At 41.7% G+C, this 20,752-nt stretch overlaps 1 protein-coding gene across 8 annotated transcripts in view; it reads right to left on the bottom strand.

Annotated features, from left to right (window-relative positions):
- Positions 1-217: 217 nt before the first annotated feature.
- The window catches only part of SEMA6D (semaphorin 6D), a 136,738-nt gene continuing 116,203 nt past the window's right edge, over positions 218-20,752 (bottom strand). The window contains exons 2-19 of one of the 8 annotated variants that reach the window (XM_009897242.2): positions 13,635-13,791; positions 13,123-13,234; positions 12,476-12,536; positions 12,300-12,362; positions 12,107-12,208; positions 11,793-11,883; positions 11,392-11,511; positions 10,880-10,968; positions 9,894-10,111; positions 9,656-9,787; positions 9,309-9,464; positions 9,051-9,224; positions 8,158-8,298; positions 7,978-8,055; positions 7,074-7,135; positions 6,673-6,729; positions 4,686-4,853; positions 218-2,606 (exon numbers count right to left, since the gene is read on the bottom strand). In XM_009897242.2, the coding sequence (XP_009895544.2) occupies positions 1,303-2,606; positions 4,686-4,853; positions 6,673-6,729; positions 7,074-7,135; positions 7,978-8,055; positions 8,158-8,298; positions 9,051-9,224; positions 9,309-9,464; positions 9,656-9,787; positions 9,894-10,111; positions 10,880-10,968; positions 11,392-11,511; positions 11,793-11,883; positions 12,107-12,208; positions 12,300-12,362; positions 12,476-12,536; positions 13,123-13,234; positions 13,635-13,743 (3,237 nt within the window). In that variant the 5' untranslated portion in view covers positions 13,744-13,791 and the 3' untranslated portion in view covers positions 218-1,302. Of the gene's footprint in view, positions 2,607-4,685; positions 4,854-6,672; positions 6,730-7,073; positions 7,166-7,977; positions 8,056-8,157; positions 8,299-9,050; positions 9,225-9,308; positions 9,465-9,655; positions 9,788-9,893; positions 10,112-10,879; positions 10,969-11,391; positions 11,512-11,792; positions 11,884-12,106; positions 12,209-12,299; positions 12,363-12,475; positions 12,537-13,122; positions 13,235-13,634; positions 13,792-20,752 lie in introns of all 8 variants that reach the window. The other 7 variants (XM_054169242.1, XM_054169244.1, XM_009897243.2 and 4 more) reach the window with 7 other exon arrangements.

A 20,752-nucleotide genomic window follows, 5' to 3' on the forward strand; every position in this document is an offset into this window, starting at 1 on the left:
GACAGATTTATATTTTTTTTAGTACTTTTATCATTTGCATGAATAAGGCACAAAATGCACAGATTCAGGTAAACTCACACATAATATTTACAGAATATTGTCATTACCTGCATGACTTTGGAAAAAAACCTTACATTACACAACAAAAACAAATTGATTGCACTACTGTTGAGTTTTCACAGACTGCTTCTGCCAGGCCAATTAATGTTTCTTCTGGTTTATTGACGAGAGTCTATCAGGGTGTAGGGCATTAGTAAATGCAACAAAAACATAACCTCCTCCAGTTACACAGGCCTTAGCCAAGTGAATTGATTATTAGCTGCTCTCAATGAGAAGTATGGGGGCTCAAGTTCACAGGGGCCAGGTATTGGATGGAGGCACTGTGGAAACACAGTAAAACTCCCCCGTTCTAGCCCCAAACACTAGATTTGAAATGCACAGCTCTGAATCAATAGCAGCATAACAGAGTTATGAAGTATTAACCATACCTGCACTCTTTCACTGGGTGGCTATTAAATTCAGCAGGCTGGCAGAGATGCGCAGTTCATCCTTAGCTGTCTCCAAACTGAACCCAACGGGCTGCAGAAGGCAGAGTCATCTGTTTGTTCAGTCATGCTCAATGTAAACAATTCCATAGCATAAAAGATGCAATGGGAATCTAAGCACATCCTAGTGTGTACAGTACACACGCACATCCACACACACGCACAGCTTTATCTGTGGCACAAACAAAATGCCACACATGGAGAGAAAAAAAAATAATGCTACAGTTGGGCCAGAGACTGAATTCCAGCAAATTGATTATTAACCCAGATAGTCATTGAGACATTACCATTTTCTGACATTTGTGCAAGAGGCAAGGTGAATGCATACATATTAAAATGTTCACATTTAATGGGAAGGACCACGCTTAATGGCAGTCTAAAATGGAACCCATTTTTCAAGTATTTGCTTACTGACTTTTTTCCCAATAACTTTTTTTTAAGCTATTTAGAACAGTAAAGTAGCCCCCACCCCATTGTGCTACATCTCTCCTTAGCTCCAAACAAAAGAAATGTAATGACCAGCACTTTCCTTTGTTTTTTTGTTGTTGTTGTTGTTGTTGTTTGCTCTTAGCAAGTACATGAAGTCTTGCTATGGCTACCTGTGGCAAGACACGGATGTTGCTTAAGTAGAGACAGTTTCTTTGGCCACTTTGTTCTCTGTAACAACAAGCAAGTCTCTGTCTTACGTGTCTACCACAACATCACCTCACAACCTGTACAGGTCAATCCCACACTCATTTTTAGCACAGACATGTCCCTAGTAGCTGTATTTGTTCAGTGGTCTGACTGAAGTTGTCTGAGGAACGAATGAGGGTTTTGGTGGGACGTCAGGTTTTAAGGAGGATGTCCTCTTTATTCCTGTACGAGGAAGGGTGCCGTTGCTCGTGTAACTGCTTTGCCTGGACAAGGAAGGCTGGAGGTGAACGCTGACAGGCGTCCCTTGCATGTAGTCCATCTTTGTGCCTGTCGTGGGAGGCATGTACCCCCCACGATTAATACTAGGCTGTCTGGATAACAAAACACCATTTGGTGAGTTTAAGTTTTTAGGAAGGGCAGATATTGAATGCCTTTGTGAAGAATTTTTGTGATAACCTCTCTGCCTTTCCAAAGAGGTCATTGGTACTGCGGGAGTGGTAGGAACGTCCACTCGCTTTGTGGGGCTGTTTCTTGGAAGCGTGGATGGAGGAGAGTATAAAGATGCCTCCCTGTTGGGAACCTTAGGTGGGATCTCAGACATATTTCCCATTGGATCCAGCATTAAAGTCTGGTGGGTCACTTGAATATCTCCCATAATTGCTTTGGGATTACTAGTAGTTTCATTTAAGTGTTTCAGAAAATCATTCAGAGTGTTCCTGGAATCAACAGATCTCCTGTGGTCTCTTTTGCTGGACGTTTTTGTAAGTGGATGATCAATATGTTGCATCTTTTTGTCTGCCTTGTGCGCATTAGAATTCGAGAAAGAAGTGTTGTAATCGTGGGTAGCGTTGGGAAGGACGATGGCGCTGGGAATATGTCCATGACTTAGAGGAGAGTGGGGTGGAGGACTGGAAGGGAAAAACTGAGGGCTTTTTAGCGGGGTTTCCTTCCGTGAAGCGTTGAGGTTAGCGTGTGCTTTGTCTGACTGACTCTTAATAGCCTGCAGAGTCTTTTGTTGAAGAACCGGTGTAGATTCAGGAGTTGGCAGCGCAGCTAATTCCGGAGGCTGGCCCCTGTGGTCCATCATCATGGACTTAGTATCGCCGTTTGGCGGCAGCTCCTTTCGGCTAGTCAAGAGGTTTGTGTAAAGCTTGGGCGAGTCAATGTTTTGCTGATACTCCTTGACAGGGCTGTCAAACAGCCCGTTCAGCTTCGCGAAGCTGCCGCTGGAGTCCGTGCAGGACTGCGCCGACTCCGCGTCCTTGTGGATCTTTCTGGACTTGCGCACAAACATATCCCGGTAACAGTACACGGCCACGCCCGCGATAAAGGCTCCCAGCACAAAGGCGGCAAAGACACAAGTGATTAGGACATTCATATGCACCATTTGGTTGGACTCTCCTGATTGCACTTCCCACCTCACACCTGCAAAAGACATGCAGCACAGGATAAATCCACATGTACTTCAGACCCACATGCTTCAGAAGAATGCAGCCTCCCTCAGGGAAGTGCCTGCTAAGTGTCTGCAAGTGCTCTGTCTCTAGCCTTAGTGTGACCCAGTGGGATCCTGCAATCCACAGTACTGGTGAGGGCAAATGAGGCTACCAACGACTACTGTGTGAGCAGTGATCAGACTAACTGAAGACTGTCCTTTTTCTTTGATAATAAGGAATGCTGGTTGAAGCATCGTGCCTCATATTATGTTCAGTTTAGCCTGTCCCCAGATTTCCTTTAAGGCTCAAAACCAGGGGCCTGTATGTTATTAACATTAATGATTTCTGCTGGAAAATTGAGGTTAGAAGGTGCTGCTGGGCTAGACAGCAATTAATAACTCATGGATGGATTTCTCTCTCAATTTTCTGCCCAACTCATAAATCAGTATCAAAAGAGAGACAGGATTATGCAAATGTTGTGTGAAACTGCATAATGCACACACTGCATTGTTGTAACCATGGGAATGTTACATGGTGCAAAACTTGCAAACTAATGCATCCAAATGTTGCTGGCCCTACAGTGGCACTCCCTGCCTTCTGGAAGTGTATTGTGTGAAAGTTCAAGATTATATCATTTTATTAGAGCACTAATTTTTATATTTTTGTTTTTAAGTTAATAACAACAATATTGACATAACATTGAAAACAACTCCAACAACTTCCAAGGTTAAGTTATTAGAGAAGGTTAAAATGTAGAAAACTTTTAGCTTAAACCAAGAAGTTGAATATGGGATTAGTTCTTTATTTGTGTATTAACAAGCTCCCTTTGTTCTTTTGAGATTTTTAAAGCAACCACAGACATTTTGCAGCTAAGGCTGTTAGTTTTTAATGAAAGTAATTCTGTTAACTATCCCAAGGGATGTTAAAATGAAAAAGCAGAGAGAAGGAACCAATTCACTTTTGTTAGAGGCAAGGCCTTCGAACATTGTTAATGTTCAGGGTTATAGGTTTCAATGGCACTGTGCAGAAGAAGGAGGAAAACATGAGTGAAGTTCACTAATGGCTACGACACAAAATGTAACTCAGAACAATGAGCAAATGATAACAAAATCTTAAAGCAAAATGGAAAACAACTGTAACAAATTAAAATGTCAAATGCACTGCCATAATGGCTGATAGGAAACCTGATATGTTTTGGTGAATGGTACACAAATGGATTTTGGCTGGTGAGATTTTCAGTACATACAGAAATGTGCAAACATGTCTGTCACCTGGCTACTCTGTGTACTGAGGGAGACTTAAGGTTTGGTCATGGGACTGGAAGCTTCTTGGTTCTTTGGTTGACAGCAATTGTTCTACCAAAGAGCCTAATCAAAGGTTCACTTAGCTGAAAGACAGACTACAGAAAGATGAATTACATGCAGAATATTTCTTTTTGTGTTGGCTTAAAACCTGTTTGTGTGTGTCTCTATGCATTGAGACTATCTGTAAACAGATGCTCATAGCCAGAGAATGAAAATTCAGCACATCTTTACTCAGATCCAACCCATGGTCTTCAAAAACAAGCTGCAGGTATGTTTGGGTCATGTCTAATTTAACACATGGATCTGTCATGGAGCTGTGCTTTGTTTCCTGTTGTCCCCTGTCACCCCCAAAACTCTCCCCGAAACCAAAACCAAGCTCCTGTAAGCAACCTTTCATGAGAACTAAGTCTTATCCTAACAGGACTGGTTTTCAAACTACCACCAGAGGTACAGAAAAATCTTGAATGTATTTTTAATCTAATGCATCCGAAACTCAGAACTCCTACTGATTTTAATGGGAGCTTTGGAGCACCCCAGGAATAAAAGGCTGAGCTTATTATCATCTGTGTTTCCCATTATAAGCTCTAAGCAGCACTTTGTACACTGGATAAGTAGGTATGAAAAACATGATTGCACTGTCTGCATATTCACAGGAAATGGGTGTAAAATACAGCCCAACAATCATGGTTGTTACATTTAAGCCTTAGACAATGCTGAGACTATCAGGTTTCCATTCAGCTGCACTGTATTCCCTGGTAAGGCCTTACCCTTTGGGACACCTGATAATGGATCAGAATAATCAGAAGTGTTTGGGTCATCTTGAACTACAAATTTCCGAGAGCCAGTCACTTTAGGTTTCCAGGAACCAATCACTTTAGGTGATATAACTGGGATACTTGCCATTGTGGTAATGGAAGCTGAGAAGAACTCCATGTCTGTGGTGGCAAACAGATTTTTATTAATGTGTATTACAGTCAGCCTTTCCTCACTGTTTCATGGCACATCTAAGCTATAGCTGGAGACAGCATTTAATGGGAGCTGCATCTCAGAGCAAAATGCAACTCCCCTGTACTCTGCACACGTACAGAGGGCTGGATAAAATCAATTGGTTCAAAACTTTAAGTACAAAAAAAAAAATACATCGAAGCATCAACAGCTGATAGCCAGAAAGCCAGAGAAGAAGTCAAACATGAAAGCAGTGCGAAAGTTAAAGAAAGCAACTGGTGGCATTCAAAAGCACAACTTATTATACTTAATTGCTATATTCTTCACTGGAGACAACACACTTGGCTGCCTTTTAAACATCTTTGAAAAAAAAAAAGAAGTTACTTGGAAAGATACACACTCATGACAGGTTACGCCTGAGAAACCAGATCAGCTCCATTAGTGCTATTATGATATACCAGGAACTGCTGAGTGAGCCATTTCTGCAGGTGGGGATGAAAGGAATGTTTTTAACTCCTATTTTGTAATGGCTCCCAAGGAACAATGTTGCACAGATTCTGGCACCTCTGTACGAGGTTTGCCGAACAGAGCCACCACAGCCTACCTGAAAATGCACACAAGGAGGCAATACATCAAACTGGATTTACAATCCAAAGCCTGCTTTGCACACTCAAATGTTGTGTGTTCACTGTCCTAGTAGGTTTAGGCATAAATGTCTATGGCTTGAGAAGTGTACTTCAAAAGCACACTCACTCAGGAACTGAGAATAAGGTTCAGTTGTATCTGTGTCCTAATGTACCACTTTGAAAACTCAGTTGATAAACTAAACACTCCTGCAAGTGAGGCAGTGTTCCCATGGAACGGTTTTGTTTTGCAAGTCTCTAACTTGTACTATGGGTAAATATATCTGGAAAACATCTGTCTCAAACATTACTTCTCATCAAGTTCCAGAAGTTCAAAACACAAAATAATGTTCTAGTTTCCCTCTTACAAATCTAGCATGCACATAGATTATTTTTTTGTTTGTCAGTCAGAAATATGCCCTGGGTTTGAAAGCAGAGACTCAAGTTCCAGGAGCAAAGACTGGAAAATAAGGGCTCAGTCCTGCTTCTGTCAAAGTCAACAGAGGTTCTGCTTTTGTGTTCAGCACAGGAGCAATAGGTCCTGCCTCTAGAAACACCAGCGGCTGCCAGTGAGAATGCTATCAGAAAACCCACTGAAGGAGAAAAGGATGTGAAAGTTCATCTGACAGCAATGCATGAGGTATTTTCTAAGGCACCTTTGTCTACACAAGTCCTCATTCAGCTACGCAGTTTGTGATGTTAATTTTTTCCATTAGCACAATCTACTGAAACCATTTCAAAAATATAGAAATACACATTTTAGAGAATGTGTATTTGTGCAAAAAGCTGGCTGGGAAAGGAGGAAACGAGGAAAGGAGAGGGAAGGAGGAAGACGATGAAATTCTGCCATTCATCTACAAGAGATGACCAATAGGGGCACTCACAAATGCATGGCTGGGGACAGAGAGTAAAGCTCAGTGGACTTTCGTGCAGTGAAGATGTCATCTATGTTAATCAGGCTCTTTAATAAAAGATGTCTCAATAAATAATGAGCTGTTAACATGCGGCTACACAGGGTGAAGTGCTGAGTGAGAAGAGTCTGACTATCTTTACCATCAGTGGGAACATGAGTAAAAGCACAAAAATGGAGGACTGCCAACTGTGCAAAAGGAAGGAAAAAAGGGCTGAAAATGCTGAACTGAAGGAAAGTAAAGGTCATTAATTCAAAAAATTAAAAAAAACTAACCAGATGTTGGGTCGCCAAATATTTTGTAATCTGGTGTAGCTGTAGTAGGCAAAATTTCTAAAAGAATTAAAGGAACAAGTAATCAGTAAAAAGTAACCAAAAGAAAGCAAAAAGATCTCAAACCTGAGTAATGGAAAATAAAAACCAAAGTATTACTGGTTACAAAAAATAAGTTCTTCAATACTTTGCTGTAGACCCCAAACAGTTGCAAACTGGTGAAGGAAAGACAAAGCTCTGCCACCCAGGACCAAAAGCTCAGCTTTGTGAACATTCACAGTAACACCAGGTGAGATGTTCATCATGTTACTGAAAAGCTCATCACAAATTTAACATCCACAGTGAGGTGTGGCCACAGACTACTGCTGGGACATTACAAATGAGCAGCAGTGACTAAGCCTTACCGTGGCAGTCCCCAAGCTGTGCTGTGTTGCCATATTCCACGTCTTGCATATATCCTCCGGTGCTGTGGTTGTATGAAACAAACAGAGAGAACCTGCAATTAACAGTATTAGCAGGGAAACAAATGGTGATTTTCACTTGTTTTTGGCAAGCAGCAAATGGAAACGTACATGAGAGCTGGTGTATGGCCCAGACAATTGTCTTACAAAACGCAGATGTTAGTTATAGCCAGGCCTTAGAACCCTATACATGTGCTCATGGCAAGGAATTGGAAAAAAAACAAACCATACAAAAAAATCCCCATTTTCCAGCAGCTTCATCATGTCTTCTGCATGGGGTGTGCTCTTGGCTTTAGACACAACCATCCAATTATACTAGTTCAAGTTTGCACTGGCCTGCTACAAAAGCCTCTTTTTGATGTACAGCTGCTCATACACTGTACATTACAAACCTGATCTTGTGCAAAACATCCTCGGTAGGCACACAGATCACCCAAGCTCCAGCATGAAGGCAAAATCTCCCTCCTTCCACTGTGAATCCTGTGCTGTCATGTTTGCAACTGACTGTGCCTGGCCACGAGCACGCCTGGGAGGAGATACTGTCTGCTGTCCTCTCTGAGCTGTTCAGATTTGTAGGCAGCAATTTTTTGCCTTTCTGCTTCCAACTTCTCTTCCTACAGATCTCCTTGTCCTCCCACACACATGTAGAACTCCCACTAAAAGCAGGTCTTCACTTAAAGATTGCAGAAGTAGGTCAGACTTTAGTGTTCTGTTCTCTTACATCTACAGTACATTCAAAAAACACCTTAAAAACATGGAATGCAAAGGAACAGGCACAGGACATGAGTTCATGTGGTCTGTAAAGCGTATGTAGCAATGCTGGGCCACTCAGAAAAGGAGTACTTACAGCATGCCTGGTGTCACTCTTCCACATGTCTCATGGTCTAACCAGCCACAGTATGGGTCCCGTGAAGCAATACATGCCCTTGCAAAAGAAAAAAAACCCAAAAAATCATGCATGTTTTACTTGCTTCCCAAGTGATGTTGGTGCTCTTCCTTTACAAGGAGCTGAGGAATGGAGACGTACTTTTTGCATGACCCATGACGCTCACACCGACTCAGAGGAATTCTGATGACACAGCTGGAGAATGCCACGAACAGAGCATGGTGGTCTCTATCCAGCTGAAGGGAAATGACTCTTCTGTCCTCCTCGCTCTCAGCATTACACCTGTTCAGCAAACACAATGGGAGGCCGTTATTTTAGTAACCACAGTACTTTGTGCAGCACTTACACTTCAAACATTTTATTTATTGTCTGCAGTACAGATAGATACTGAAGAGACCTTTGCTTACAGAAATGTAACTTACTAGTCTTTGCTGAGTGATTCTAAAGGAACCTATGGGTTATCAAATGATAGCTTCTGGCTCTTATTTACAGTTAGGTGACAAGTTTGCTGAACTGTGTAGGAAAAACATCCAAATCCATTTTCTTTGTTCTCTCAGCTGGGATAAATATCTCAACAGAGCAGAACATGAGTCCTGTATTGGACGCCTGTAGAGTCTAATTGGAACGCTTTACATTCCCAAATTCTTTGCGCCAGAATAAACAAGTTTAAAATGATTAGATGTAGTTTACACATTATTGGTCACTCTTAGGAAACCCTCAAGATAAGCTCCCATCGTTTCTTTTTAACAGCAGCAGATAGTTCTGACATTTTATACTCAGGAAAAAAGTGTATCTGTTTGCAGAGGAACTGGAGTGTATCACTGACGTCACGGGAGCGGAATTCGGTTGTTCACTCAACCCATGCAAAATGCCAAGTGACCAAATATTTTCAGGTTATTCAACACGAGGAACACTGTGAAATAACAAACAAGTGGTGATGCTGGTGATAATGAGTTGGTTTTTGTTTACCGTAATGTTTTTTAGCGAGATACCATGGAGCAGATGAAGAGCTTGGGTGTTCTGGTAGTACTTACTTTGCATGATTATATGCTTCAATCTCTTCCAGTAACACGCTGTCATTCAAAGAAAAAGGCCTGGTCTTTGCCAAGATTTTAAGTACTACTCCTGCTTCAGAGCCAACAAATATGACCGTGTAGTTCTGGTAGGGTCCAGCAGCATGGTCTACAGCAATTGCTGTCAATCTGTATCTATCAAGACCAAAAGGCATACCATTAACAGTGTGTTTTCTTTTTTCCCCTTTTTCCATGCATTAACTTTGTATGGTGTGGTACCTGACACGTGTTTTGGTGAACCAGGGCTCCTCAGTGACTGAGGGAACAGCTGAATCCATCAGAGGATGAGATTTGATGAAGGAGAGTGTTTCGTCTGGGAAATCAATGGAGGTTTTGTATGCTTCTGCTAGGCCATGTTTTGCACAACAGCCAGGTCTGAAAGGAGAACAACACTGTTTTCCTCTTGGTATTTTAGTTAATGAGAGAAGGCAGCTAACGAGCACCCTCATGGCTGAAGCATAAAGCTTTGCTTTGGTTTTCACCTGACAGACACTCAAGAGTGCAGCTGATTTAAGGTAGCTCTTTACAAGGACAGTATTATGGCATCAGGAATAAGAACCTTTTACCTTGGCTTTGGTACTTTGTCTTCAGGTACAGCTGTCCAAACGGAGTCAGGAGTCTTTTGTTCTTTAAATCTCCCTTTGAAGACTTTCTCAATGTCATCCATGCTGAAAGCACACACTGCTGAACCAGGGATGCTGTAAATTAGACAAATAATTGCAAGAATTCAGACTACAATGGCACCAATCTCAGTGTAGAAAGAACCAGAGAACTGCCTTTGATGTAAAGTTGCTCATCCCTCACCTGTTCAGCTGTGTGGTGAATACACCAACAACTGTGGGGACTCCATTGATTTCTATTATGTCTGTGATAGACTGCAGAACATCAAAGTAGAAGAAGGAGTCCCCGGGAACCGAGCAGTTGAGCCGAGCTTTCAGAAAGGATGTCCAGTGTTTCTCCAGGACTCGTTGGGACCCCCCCATGTCATTTTTGCATATGCGTGCCACACGGGAATACACAGCCTGTGAAGGGCAGAAAAAACAAGGAGGAAAAGGGAGAAAGGCTTGAGAGACACAAGGAAAACAGTGCTTGTTTCTGAGCTGTTAGTAAAACACCAAAGAGAACTCCGTGAACAGGAAGCTGCATTTATTTGCACAGAAAGGATGAAAGCAAGCTGTTTAGCTTGTAGTGCACAGGCATCTTAATGTATCACCAAGCAAACGCAGCTTTGAAGCTTGTCCCCACCTTTTTTACCCTTCAAATTCATATTGTTAGTGAGATTTAAAGACTTTAATTAACCATGTGTAAAGGATTTAATAATTTATTATAGAATACCCTTCCATGGTGAGGCAATGAGTATTATACTCTGTGCTGGCATGACTGAATTATTCAATATCCAGGGACATTAGAGAAAGTTCTTTGAAACTCTTCTTTTGTGTCGTTTTCTTTTGTTTCTTTAATAAGCATGAAAAACCCCTCAGATTTTCCATTACTTGCTACAAGCGTTAAGGCAACAGCAGCACTGAGGCAACAGTGATACTCAGATACCTGTAGCGAGCCTGTCCACCAGCAAGGCACGGGGAACAGAAACAACTTTTTGGTTGAAGAATGCTCTGTTCTATTTCCCTTCACACCCAGTCCCATAAATGACAACGCCAGGAAAACCATGCAAACTTCATTCTGGCCTCTGCTTCATATTGTAAACTATGCTTGTTAGTGATGCTGGTTTAGGATTATCTCATTCTGCTACAAGTCATGGCTCCCTGGCAGCTGGCTGTGCCTGTACCCACCTTGCCTAAATTATTGTGCTCTACAGCAATTTCTCGGAAGAAGAAATAAACGTAGTTCCCGTACTCTATGGCATGGAGGAAGTGTGGTTCTGTAAGAAAGAGCAAGGAGAGGGTTACTTCAAAGAACTACTTGGTGGCTTCTCCACAGGTCCATAAGAGGTAACATGAGCTCCAGTCTTCCAGACCCTTTAGGATGTCCAAGTGGGGGTGCACTGGAGCTTACATGAAGTCTTTAATGTTGGCTAATGGAACGTAGAAAGGCATCACTGAAACCACATTTCAGCTAAGGTGTTGTGCAACTGCAGGTCTATTCACTGATGCAATTAACAAAAAACCCAAATCACTTTGTTTGTATTAAACTGCTTTGTTATTGCAGTCATACTATACTGAAAGCTACATATGTGCTAACATTGCAGAACACGTGTGAAGCACGTTGTCTGTGAAGTACCTGACCCTCTGTGCCACTGAAATTAGACTTTGAATGTGTATGGCAACATACCCCCCAAAATTACCTTTGATCCATTTGGAATCATACTTTATTGTTCTTAGGGCAGATCCATCCCCCATGCTGCGATAAATAACAGCATCACTTGCCAGGAAATCTGCTACTGTTGCCGAATACAATTTTCCATCTAAAACATAAGTTGAAAACGTGGTATTAAGAGGCCTTTGATAATCTACAGAATTCTGACTAGCCTGTATTTTTCCCCATTTCTTTATTGCCACTCTTCCCCAGATTGCTGTAACCTATTTATTAACAGGTCAGCTTCTAATCCTTTGGAAGCCCTTTAAAAAAAAATGTAAGAGCAGGGGCACCAAGACACCTCTAGCTTTCCTGTGCTTGCTTTAAAAGCTCTCAGGCTCCTTTGATGCCATTAATCATTTAGACTCATTACAAGCAAAAAGTTCTTACCAGCAAAGAGGGCGACATTGGTTTGTCTGGCATCAAATGGGCATCTGGCCAAACCACTAATTTCCTCCCCATCGTACTCTAAAGTATTCAGCTAGAGAAGACAAATAAATGGGTGATAGTGTCATTTCCATTTTGTACACTGGCACAAAAAGCAAAACATTGCCTTTCTGCAAAACTAAATTCAGCACACTGGCTTCTGTCTGTTTTTATTTCACCTTGAAGCACTCTCCAATCACACTGGATGTGTTTGCTATGTAGCATAACTGGTGCAGGCAAACCCAGGAACAGATTAAAGACATTTTCCATATTCTTACCCGATAGTATCTGCACATAGGGTTAAACGCGTTTGTTCCGCAGACAAACACCATCTCATCGTTTCTTGGAACAAAGACTTTAATGAAGTTATGGCATTCATCCTGAAAAAGAGAGTAAGATGTATCAATCACAGCCATCACACACAGAATAAATATTAGTGCTGGTTTTCTATAATGTATGTGCTGAACTTACTTTGTGTTTGCCTTTCATAGCACAGTTCTCTCTGTCTTGCTGCCTTGACCTCCATGTCAATTTCTGTTAAATCAAACCAGAAAAGAACATTTGATTTCCTTTCCATAAAAAAAATCTGTAACAAAAATGAACCCGAAGAAAACACCTTTGCCTTGCCAGCACCTCTCGTTACTCACCTTGCTTGGAGTAACTTCCAGTTTTGGAACTTCATTTAAGTTTACAGTGTAAACTTGGTCCCTGTTTGCAAAGAATTGAAAGACACAAGTAAATTCTTTAATTCATTGTCCTTGCTTTTGATAAGCTAAATCTATTTTCAGACTGCCTTGTTAAACTGGAAGCTTCCATGAAATGCTGATGGATTTTCTGTGTTTAATACAAATCGGAGAAGGTTGGTCATAGGCAACATGGGATGGTCTTGATTTTTATTGGTGTGGTCCTTAGCACCTGCAATGTCCAGCTATTCTTTCCATTCTGTTGCAAACTAATCTGGACTGTAAAGATTCAAGCAGGTTATCCTCACTTCCAACACCCTTGATGTGTCAGTCCAAGTTTAAAATGATCAGGAGAGGTTTTTATCAGGACAGTAATATAAAAGAGGGAAAAGAGTATTTGATCATTGGTTTTAGCATAACTACAGTAACTGCAGCCTTCAAATCCAATTTTCATGCACTGGCCATAGATGTGATGTATTTCTCTGGGAAGTCCTTCCCCAATTCTAATTTTTATCATATTCTGCAGAGTTTTCTAAATGAATTTTACACATAAATGCAAAACCAGAAGAGAAAAGAATTTTAATCTAATGAAGTGAGTGAAGGAAAATTACCTGCCAGCAATATAAAGTGTGTCTCGAATTTTCAACATCAGTTGGAAGTCCAGTCTGTGCTGAGATTCATTGCCTGAAGGGCGTCCTCTAAATACTGGATATTGCCTTGAATCTGCAAGTAAAAATGGGCTACACCATCACTCAGGATTATAGAGCTAAAGAATCAATATATGGCATTGATTAGCTGTATATACTAGGTGTAGAAGGGTTTAAACTAAATTCCTTGAGTAATGTCTTGAATATAAATGAGAAAAGGATGGCTAATGTCAGCAAATGTTCTTTTTCCTGAAGTTATTGCTGTATTTCTGATTGCTTTTTTAAGAGAATGATTAAGTGTTCTATTAAAGATACAAAGCCAGTAAACACATTTCAATTTGAAACGAAGGAAGACTTTTTAAAAACTTCCTAAGGAAAAAAACCCAAACCCACAAACAACCCAACAATTAAAAAAACATAGAAAAAAACATTGCAACTTTTTCCCTAGTTGTCAGCAGCAGCTGCAGATTACTTACAGTGGTAATCAACAACGTTAATAGGGTCCTCATCCTCAGGGAAGCTGACAGCTCGGCACTGGGACAGACTCAGCAGCATCACGGAGGCACAAAGCAAAGGAAGCCTCATGGCTGGTAAAAGCAGCGCACTACCTTCGTGGCCACACTCTTTAGCTACCTGGAAAACAGGAACACACCAGTGAGACGCCAGCAGCACAGGACAGTAAACAATTTCCTACCGCAGAAGAAGGGTCTTCTCATTTGTGTTTGAGCACTGGCAGCAGCGGACTAAATTGGTGCTTAGGAAAGGCTCCTGGATGTACACTGATGGAAAACTGCTGTTGTGACATATCCCTACTCAAAGCTGCTCTGAAACATATTGATGTTTGTTAATTTTTAGCGGGATTTACAGGCATTTCTGAAGAAGATGACGACTGTCAGCCCATTTAATTCAGGGGAATCACAAACAGAACATGCAGGCTGCTGACCTGGCAAGAAAAATTGTCAAACTTGGGATTAGAATTTTAATTAAACTGCAATCTCTTTCTATCCCCTCTATCATTGAATGTCATCCAATAAAACCCTTTCCCCGTAAAATACCTAAATCTTATCTACAAAAAGTCATGACACACACAATCTGTCTCAACATCCATGCCATGTTTTCAAATCACTGCTTGTTTCCAGGCTTTGCCATCACAACACTAAGCCCAACGTGCTCACTGCAACAGACTCTGGATGCTTTGCCTTATGCAGTGATTTACATATGTGCAAAATAAATGCAGAACTCCTGCCTCTGCAGCGTGACAGCGTTTGTCACATGCTTTGCAAGGGTGGCGAGAGACTCAAATGAGGGCACAGTGCTGGACTGGGTTCCCAAGATGCCACTTTCCCCCTAATTTTATTTGCTACTGTAGCAACTGTCGCTCTCCTGGCGGGTTCTATGTGTGTGCTCTGTAGGTTATACAGCACACGCTACAATAGCACCACAGCATTATACAACAAAGCTTTTAAGAGGGGATGGGAAACAACTTCTCCAATTAAACCACAGGGATATTTTAGTAAGCAGAATGTAACTACTCAAGTTGCAATTTGGGTAGGATGCAAGCAAACGCATCTGAAAGTGAAATGGGATCCTTAATGACCACAAGTGGTCTGGGCAGGGGTCATATTTCTCATTAGAAACCTGGCAGATGTACTACTACTCCCTCCTCCAACCTTTGGGAGGCATTCATTCAGCCCCGATTCATAGGTCAGAGCTTTGAGTCACCAGCTCAATGCCTTGCAGTTGCTGAAATTGGTTATTAAACTCTTTGTCTAAACAAAGAAGCCTTTCCATTTCGACGTTCCAAGAATTGCTGAGGTGTACATATTGCCAGCACCAAGTGCCAGGCCTGATCCAGCGAAGCACATAAGTATTAATCATTTAATAATTTGAAAAGCCATTAAAAAAAGCCCTTCGCAACAACACTTAACCTTTCAGTCTTGTTTACTGGAAGGAAAACAGTGTATTTGTTAATTGAGGCTGGCTAGTGGTAGGGCTTCTTCCTTCCATGAGGCTGCTGAGCATTGTCAGATCGAGCTGGACTGTCAGGAGACCAAGTTAAATGCTGGTAATATTTGGTGATGGAGGTGTAGGTGTTGTCTGAATGCCTGACCATTATAGGCTGACCTGAAAGGAAGCATTTTCCACTGTTAATGATATTTCTGTATCTCAGTCCACCAGTCCAGAACAAATGGGCTGTGCTCTTAGTCAAGATTGATGAGTGCAGTGGTTAATAAACACTAATGATTCCTGGCACTTTCCCTCTGCTCTTCCTTGTCCTGACATGGCCTCTTCAGCTGAAGCATCTTGCATTAAATTACCGATGAGCAAACTTAAAAGAAACTGGAATTCATAGAGTTAGTCAAATTAGTTCTTTCTTGTGAAAGCACCATTAGAACAAAGTCCTGCAGCACAGTGGCTCCCAGACACAATAACAAATCATTAATTGTTACACAATCTTTTCTTTTTGGTCACAGAAGTGAAAGGGGAGGCATAGAAACTGTACCTTGAGTCAGTGCAAGGTAACATTGTAAGGTGCGTAGTAAAAGTCCTCCCCGAAGCCTCATTTTCTTGGAGAACAAATGAATACAAATTGCCAAAGAGCCAGAAGCTCTTCCAGCCATGTAGGCTTTAGTTAGCATAGAAGATGAGGCTGCTCATGGCCCACACACCATGACTCAAAGAGACCCTGGCTTGGCTGCAAAATGAACACAGCCTGTGAACTGTACAAGTTCTGCCAGTATCAAGCATGGGCATGCATTAGGAAGTTTCTTTTTTTCCTCTCTTTACTTTCAGTATCCAGTCCAGGAAGAATTCACTGGGGCAACAAAAAAATGTAACCTGCCTTACAAAGGCAGACACTGTCTTCTGGACTTGAGGAAATGAATGCAGAGAACAAAAGAGCAATTTGCTGGGTATTGGTCACAACTATGACCTAAAACCAAACTGTCCCAAAACCAAAAAGAAAGCAAATGAAAAGCAGGTTAACAAAGACAGCAGCAGCACTCTCAGCTGGATTCACACTTTGAGGGTGTACCTCATACTCCTTAAAACACGGCAAAGATTTGTACATGCAGAACCACAATCTCCCTTGAGAACGCACCCAGAGCAGAAACAAACTTACATTCATGTCTTCCTCAAAACCTCCCCAAAACGCTGAAAATACTTCACAGACTAACTGGCAGAACATAAAAGGTAGGAGTAGTTATGTTCAGCAACCTCTTAACTAGACACCAGCCTGTCACCAGTCTTTATCAAAGAAAACATCCACATCTCTAAGAAGCACAGACCTTTGTCATGACAAGAGAGACAAGTGGACAGACAGCTGGACTGGGTCAGCAAGCCAGAGGTAATCACTTCTCAGCAGCCAGGTAAGAAGTATTAATATCTTTATTGTTTTGCTTTTTAAAAACATTAACAAAATGAGCAGTAGCTCCAATTCCTAGCTGCACATGAAAATGCACCTGCTTCAAGAAGCATTTAAATGCACCTTTTAGCTTGTTGGACACAGGCTTGAGATCAGAGCCACTGAAAAGAGAATAAACTTGGAAGAACAGCTGTTCCCTACATAATCAGGAAAATGGGCTCCATCTAGCCCTTGGAACAGGGGCTCCTGAGAGCCAGGTGTATGCTTCTGGTAGACACAGATAGGCTGGTGTGAAAGGCCTAATTCTTGCCACATTCAAACCTTTTAATGGAGGCCACTACTGGGGACTACAAATAACAATGCTGAAGTGTCTTTTTGGACCAGAATGGCTGATTATGAAATGCTGGCAACGTCTACCTTCAAGAAAATGCAGCAAACAACTGCATACACTGGGTTTGATTATTTTTCCCCAGCCAGGATTCAGACCAGTCTTTGATAAATTTCTCTTACAAATTGCATTCCTAGCATTTCTGCTAGGAAACAACCCACAGCAAGGGCCAGTCTGGAAACTACCACTATTGCTGCCCCCACTTCACAGCTGGGGAACTGAGGCACAGATTGAGGATAAATTTGTGACCGAAGCCAAGCACAAAAAAAGCCTTTTTGAAGGTTCTGAGCTGCTTTGGGTCACATGTGGCTATTCCATGCAGCATAGGCAAACTGGCCAGTGTCACCCCAGTGGAAAAGCTAGATCTTCTGGCCATTGGGTCTATGCCATAACTAGTTGTGTCTGCAAATACAAAGAAAGAGAGGTTTAAATGTTAACTGATGGCACAAATCCACATCACTAAGGAGGACAGCAGCCTGACCGAACCAGGCCTCAGGGTGAGTGCTGTTGGTCAAGTGATAGGCAGTTGTCCCAAGTAATAAACTGGCTCTTTGTGGTTGGCACCTTTCAATCTCAGATATGAATCACATTCTTCAATTCCTGATTGGGGGAATCCAGGGAAGCAGGATATAATTTCTGTTAAAATATGAGCCCTCCTTCAAACAATCACACATGAAGGGGAACAGGCTGCTGTTTCTTGCCCATTTATCTACTCCAGCCTTTGACAACGTGCTGGTGACACTCCATCAATCATCTTTCTGTGCACTGCCATGTAAAAGAGGAGAGGGGGAAGGGAAAGGGCATTCAGCCAGCTAGAGAGAAGCAACACACAAAATAGCTTCAATCCAGACTGATGCAATATCTTCTATTCACCAAAAAAAAAAATAATTAAATCTTAAATATCTCCTTAACACATTAAATGCTTGTCAGAATGCTAAGCACAGATAGAATTGTGACATGGCAAATCCAGGCTGAAGTTCAAGACAGGTGAGAACAAAAGATCCTGAAAGTTAGTTAACTTGAGAAGAATTTGGCAAGCTAAAGGTGAAAAGTTGCAGTAATAAAAGCTAAAAACCAGGCACATACAATGAAAAGGCTTAGATGACTCTATCATCTTCCTCCTCCAGCAGACACAGGGCAAAAGCAGGCTGTTAGGTGAGATCAAGGACCTCCTCTCTGCTTGGAAGTATGCATTAACCATAATGTTGAGATGGGACAGGCACAATTGATTAGTAATATGCTGAGCTTAAACAATTTATGTGATGTGGTTTCCTGCAACCCCAAGTGACTGGACTTCAACAGATCAGGAAATCCCTGTTGTCCTCTGTTCCTTCCTGCATGCAAATGGCTCCCTGAGGGCACTAATTAGTGCAAATGCACTAACTAGGACATTTCTGACATGGTACCTTCTGAAATTTTGAGTGTAAACCACATTAATAATGAGACAGAAGTTAAATAAAACAAAAAATCCTATACTCACTCGCAGATGCTCAACAAGCTTGGGGCTTACAGCCCAAACTTCAGTTTCCCTTACCAATGGAGAGTAAAGCAGATCCTGTCCAATGCTCAGCAGCTTCCACTCATCTCATCCTTTGAGACAGCACCCTGGTGCATGCCCTGGCAGTGGCTACAGAGCACTGAGCAGTTGGCTACATCAGTGCTTCAAAGCTCTTCAACCAGAAGATCACACAAATAAGAAAGCCCTGTTGGCCAGGTTAGACTGAATCACAGATTTCACTTGCAACCAAATAAAAGTCATGTTAGTCCCTGAAAGGGAACTTACTTGTGTTTAGCACCCACCTCCCTTTTTATCTAGATGCAAAATAGTGTAAAAAGGTAAAAAAATGTTTACTACAGCCCTGGGGATTATCTTCTGGCGTACAACCAAAATCATTAGTGGTTCACTAACTGCAGGTTAAAAGAATATGGTTTCAATTCTGAGCTTCATGAAGCTAAGAGGCATGCTGGCAGTGACTGCACTTTAGGGAGACAAGGATTCACAGGTAAGTTCACTTGCTGATGACAACTGCTACCATGTGGGAGTCCAACTTCTTGAGCCAGCTGCTGAGAAAACAGCTTACCAGAAAGGTGCTGGTGCAGGAGCTGCAGCTGCACTTCACTGTTACATATAACAGGAAAGCAGATTGTTGCTGAGTTCCAGCTTGTCAAGCAGGTCAGGCTTTTCAGAAGTTAAAACGTTTAGAAGAAAACATATGAAGGTGGTACAGACCACCTTCAGTGCTGCCCTAGACCTGTTGTAGAAACACATGCATTGGCAACCATGGATGCACCAAAATGCTCACTCACAACAGCACCTTATCCCAGCTGGGCATGGAACAAAATAACCCTAGAACAGAGACACACACTGGGGAAACCAGGCCAAAGTGTGCTTTGGTAATCAAAACATGACAGTGCAGCATTTTTTTTCTAGTATCCAAGCCAAAATATAAGATCAGCACGGCCCAGGGCCTCATGGCTTGAACTCTAGAAAGGGAACAAACAATTCTTTGTCCTCCCTTTATTTTTTGGGTTTGGTCCCAAGGAGGACCAAGGAGTGTCTCAAGGAGTGAAATAGGTATAACGAGTAACAGCGGCTTACGAGCCAGAAAACCTTCCACACAGAACACAGTGTTTGCCTTAAAAACCTGTATCAGTATCTATTATATGAGAAGCCAGGGATTAGATTCCCATTTTAGGTTCTATCTATACTTTAGTTTTCCAATTATGCAATTCTTTATAGTGTGATTAAGTCTTCCCCAAAGCAGGGTACAAGCCAACATCAATGCAAGTGTGATTTTCTTGCTATTTTTTCCCCCCAAAGGGCATTTCACTATAAATGCGTTCCTGCTAATGAAGGCAGGCTCCACAAAGGTTCCTGAAGGCAATGCCCGACACAGGGTTTACTGTACATTGAAGTCTCAGATTGTTTGTGATGTGGTAAATCCACATTATGAAGTTTGGTGACAGATTGTTTCAGCTAAGTATCAAATGACACAGGAAAACATTTGTGGTTATTACAAAAGAAATGTACTTAATTCTTCTTGTCCCTTTTAAGAACTTATAGCATGTTAGAGTTAGTGGGTAAGAAAAACTGTCCTGTTTCTGTCCTATAAAGGTACACTCAAATTTAAACCTGCACCATGCAGCCATCCTTACTTTCTATAACCTTAACATCTGCAGCTCTGAAGAAAAAAATTAGGATAGTTGGAGCTCTGCTACTAATTGAGTGTGAAAACGCAAATAACAGGTCTGTTATTTTTAAGATAATGCTTGGCTTCTTTTAAGGATTCTGCATTAACACCTCTTGATCTGTGCCAAGGTAAAAAAAGATAGTTTAATATTAAAGTGATGAAACCCTACCACTGAGTATCACAGCTTTCATCTTAATTGGTTTATGGCACTGCTAGTTACACTTCAGTTGTTTGCAGGCTTTTAGCGTCACAGAAAGCGCACCCCTCTTGCTGTAGAATGAGCTGACAGGACGCCTGCAAAATGGATAGGATGACTTTTAATGATGCAAGTGTTTAGTGGTTGATTAGATGCACTTTGAGGTCTAAATTCTCCTGTGATCAAAAATTTACTTGAACATGAAGTTGTTTCAGCAGGAAAGGAAATGCTGAGCAAACGGTAAGTGATCACTTCAATTATGCTTATTTTAAGGTAATTTTTGAGAGTGAAAGTTAACTACCTTCCCTTACTGGGGTGAATCAAAAGTCCTCCAGCTAAACCCAACCTTTGATATCGCTGGCATCTATGGTCAAATCTGTTCTGTTTTACAAAGCTCCTGCAGAATATGCTCCCCTTGAACGTTTGCCAGGGTAGAGCTGTCGGGTGATAAAGCA

The sequence above is a fragment of the Dryobates pubescens genome, chromosome 17, assembly GCF_014839835.1.
Source record: "Dryobates pubescens isolate bDryPub1 chromosome 17, bDryPub1.pri, whole genome shotgun sequence".
Taxonomy (NCBI): domain Eukaryota; kingdom Metazoa; phylum Chordata; class Aves; order Piciformes; family Picidae; genus Dryobates; species Dryobates pubescens.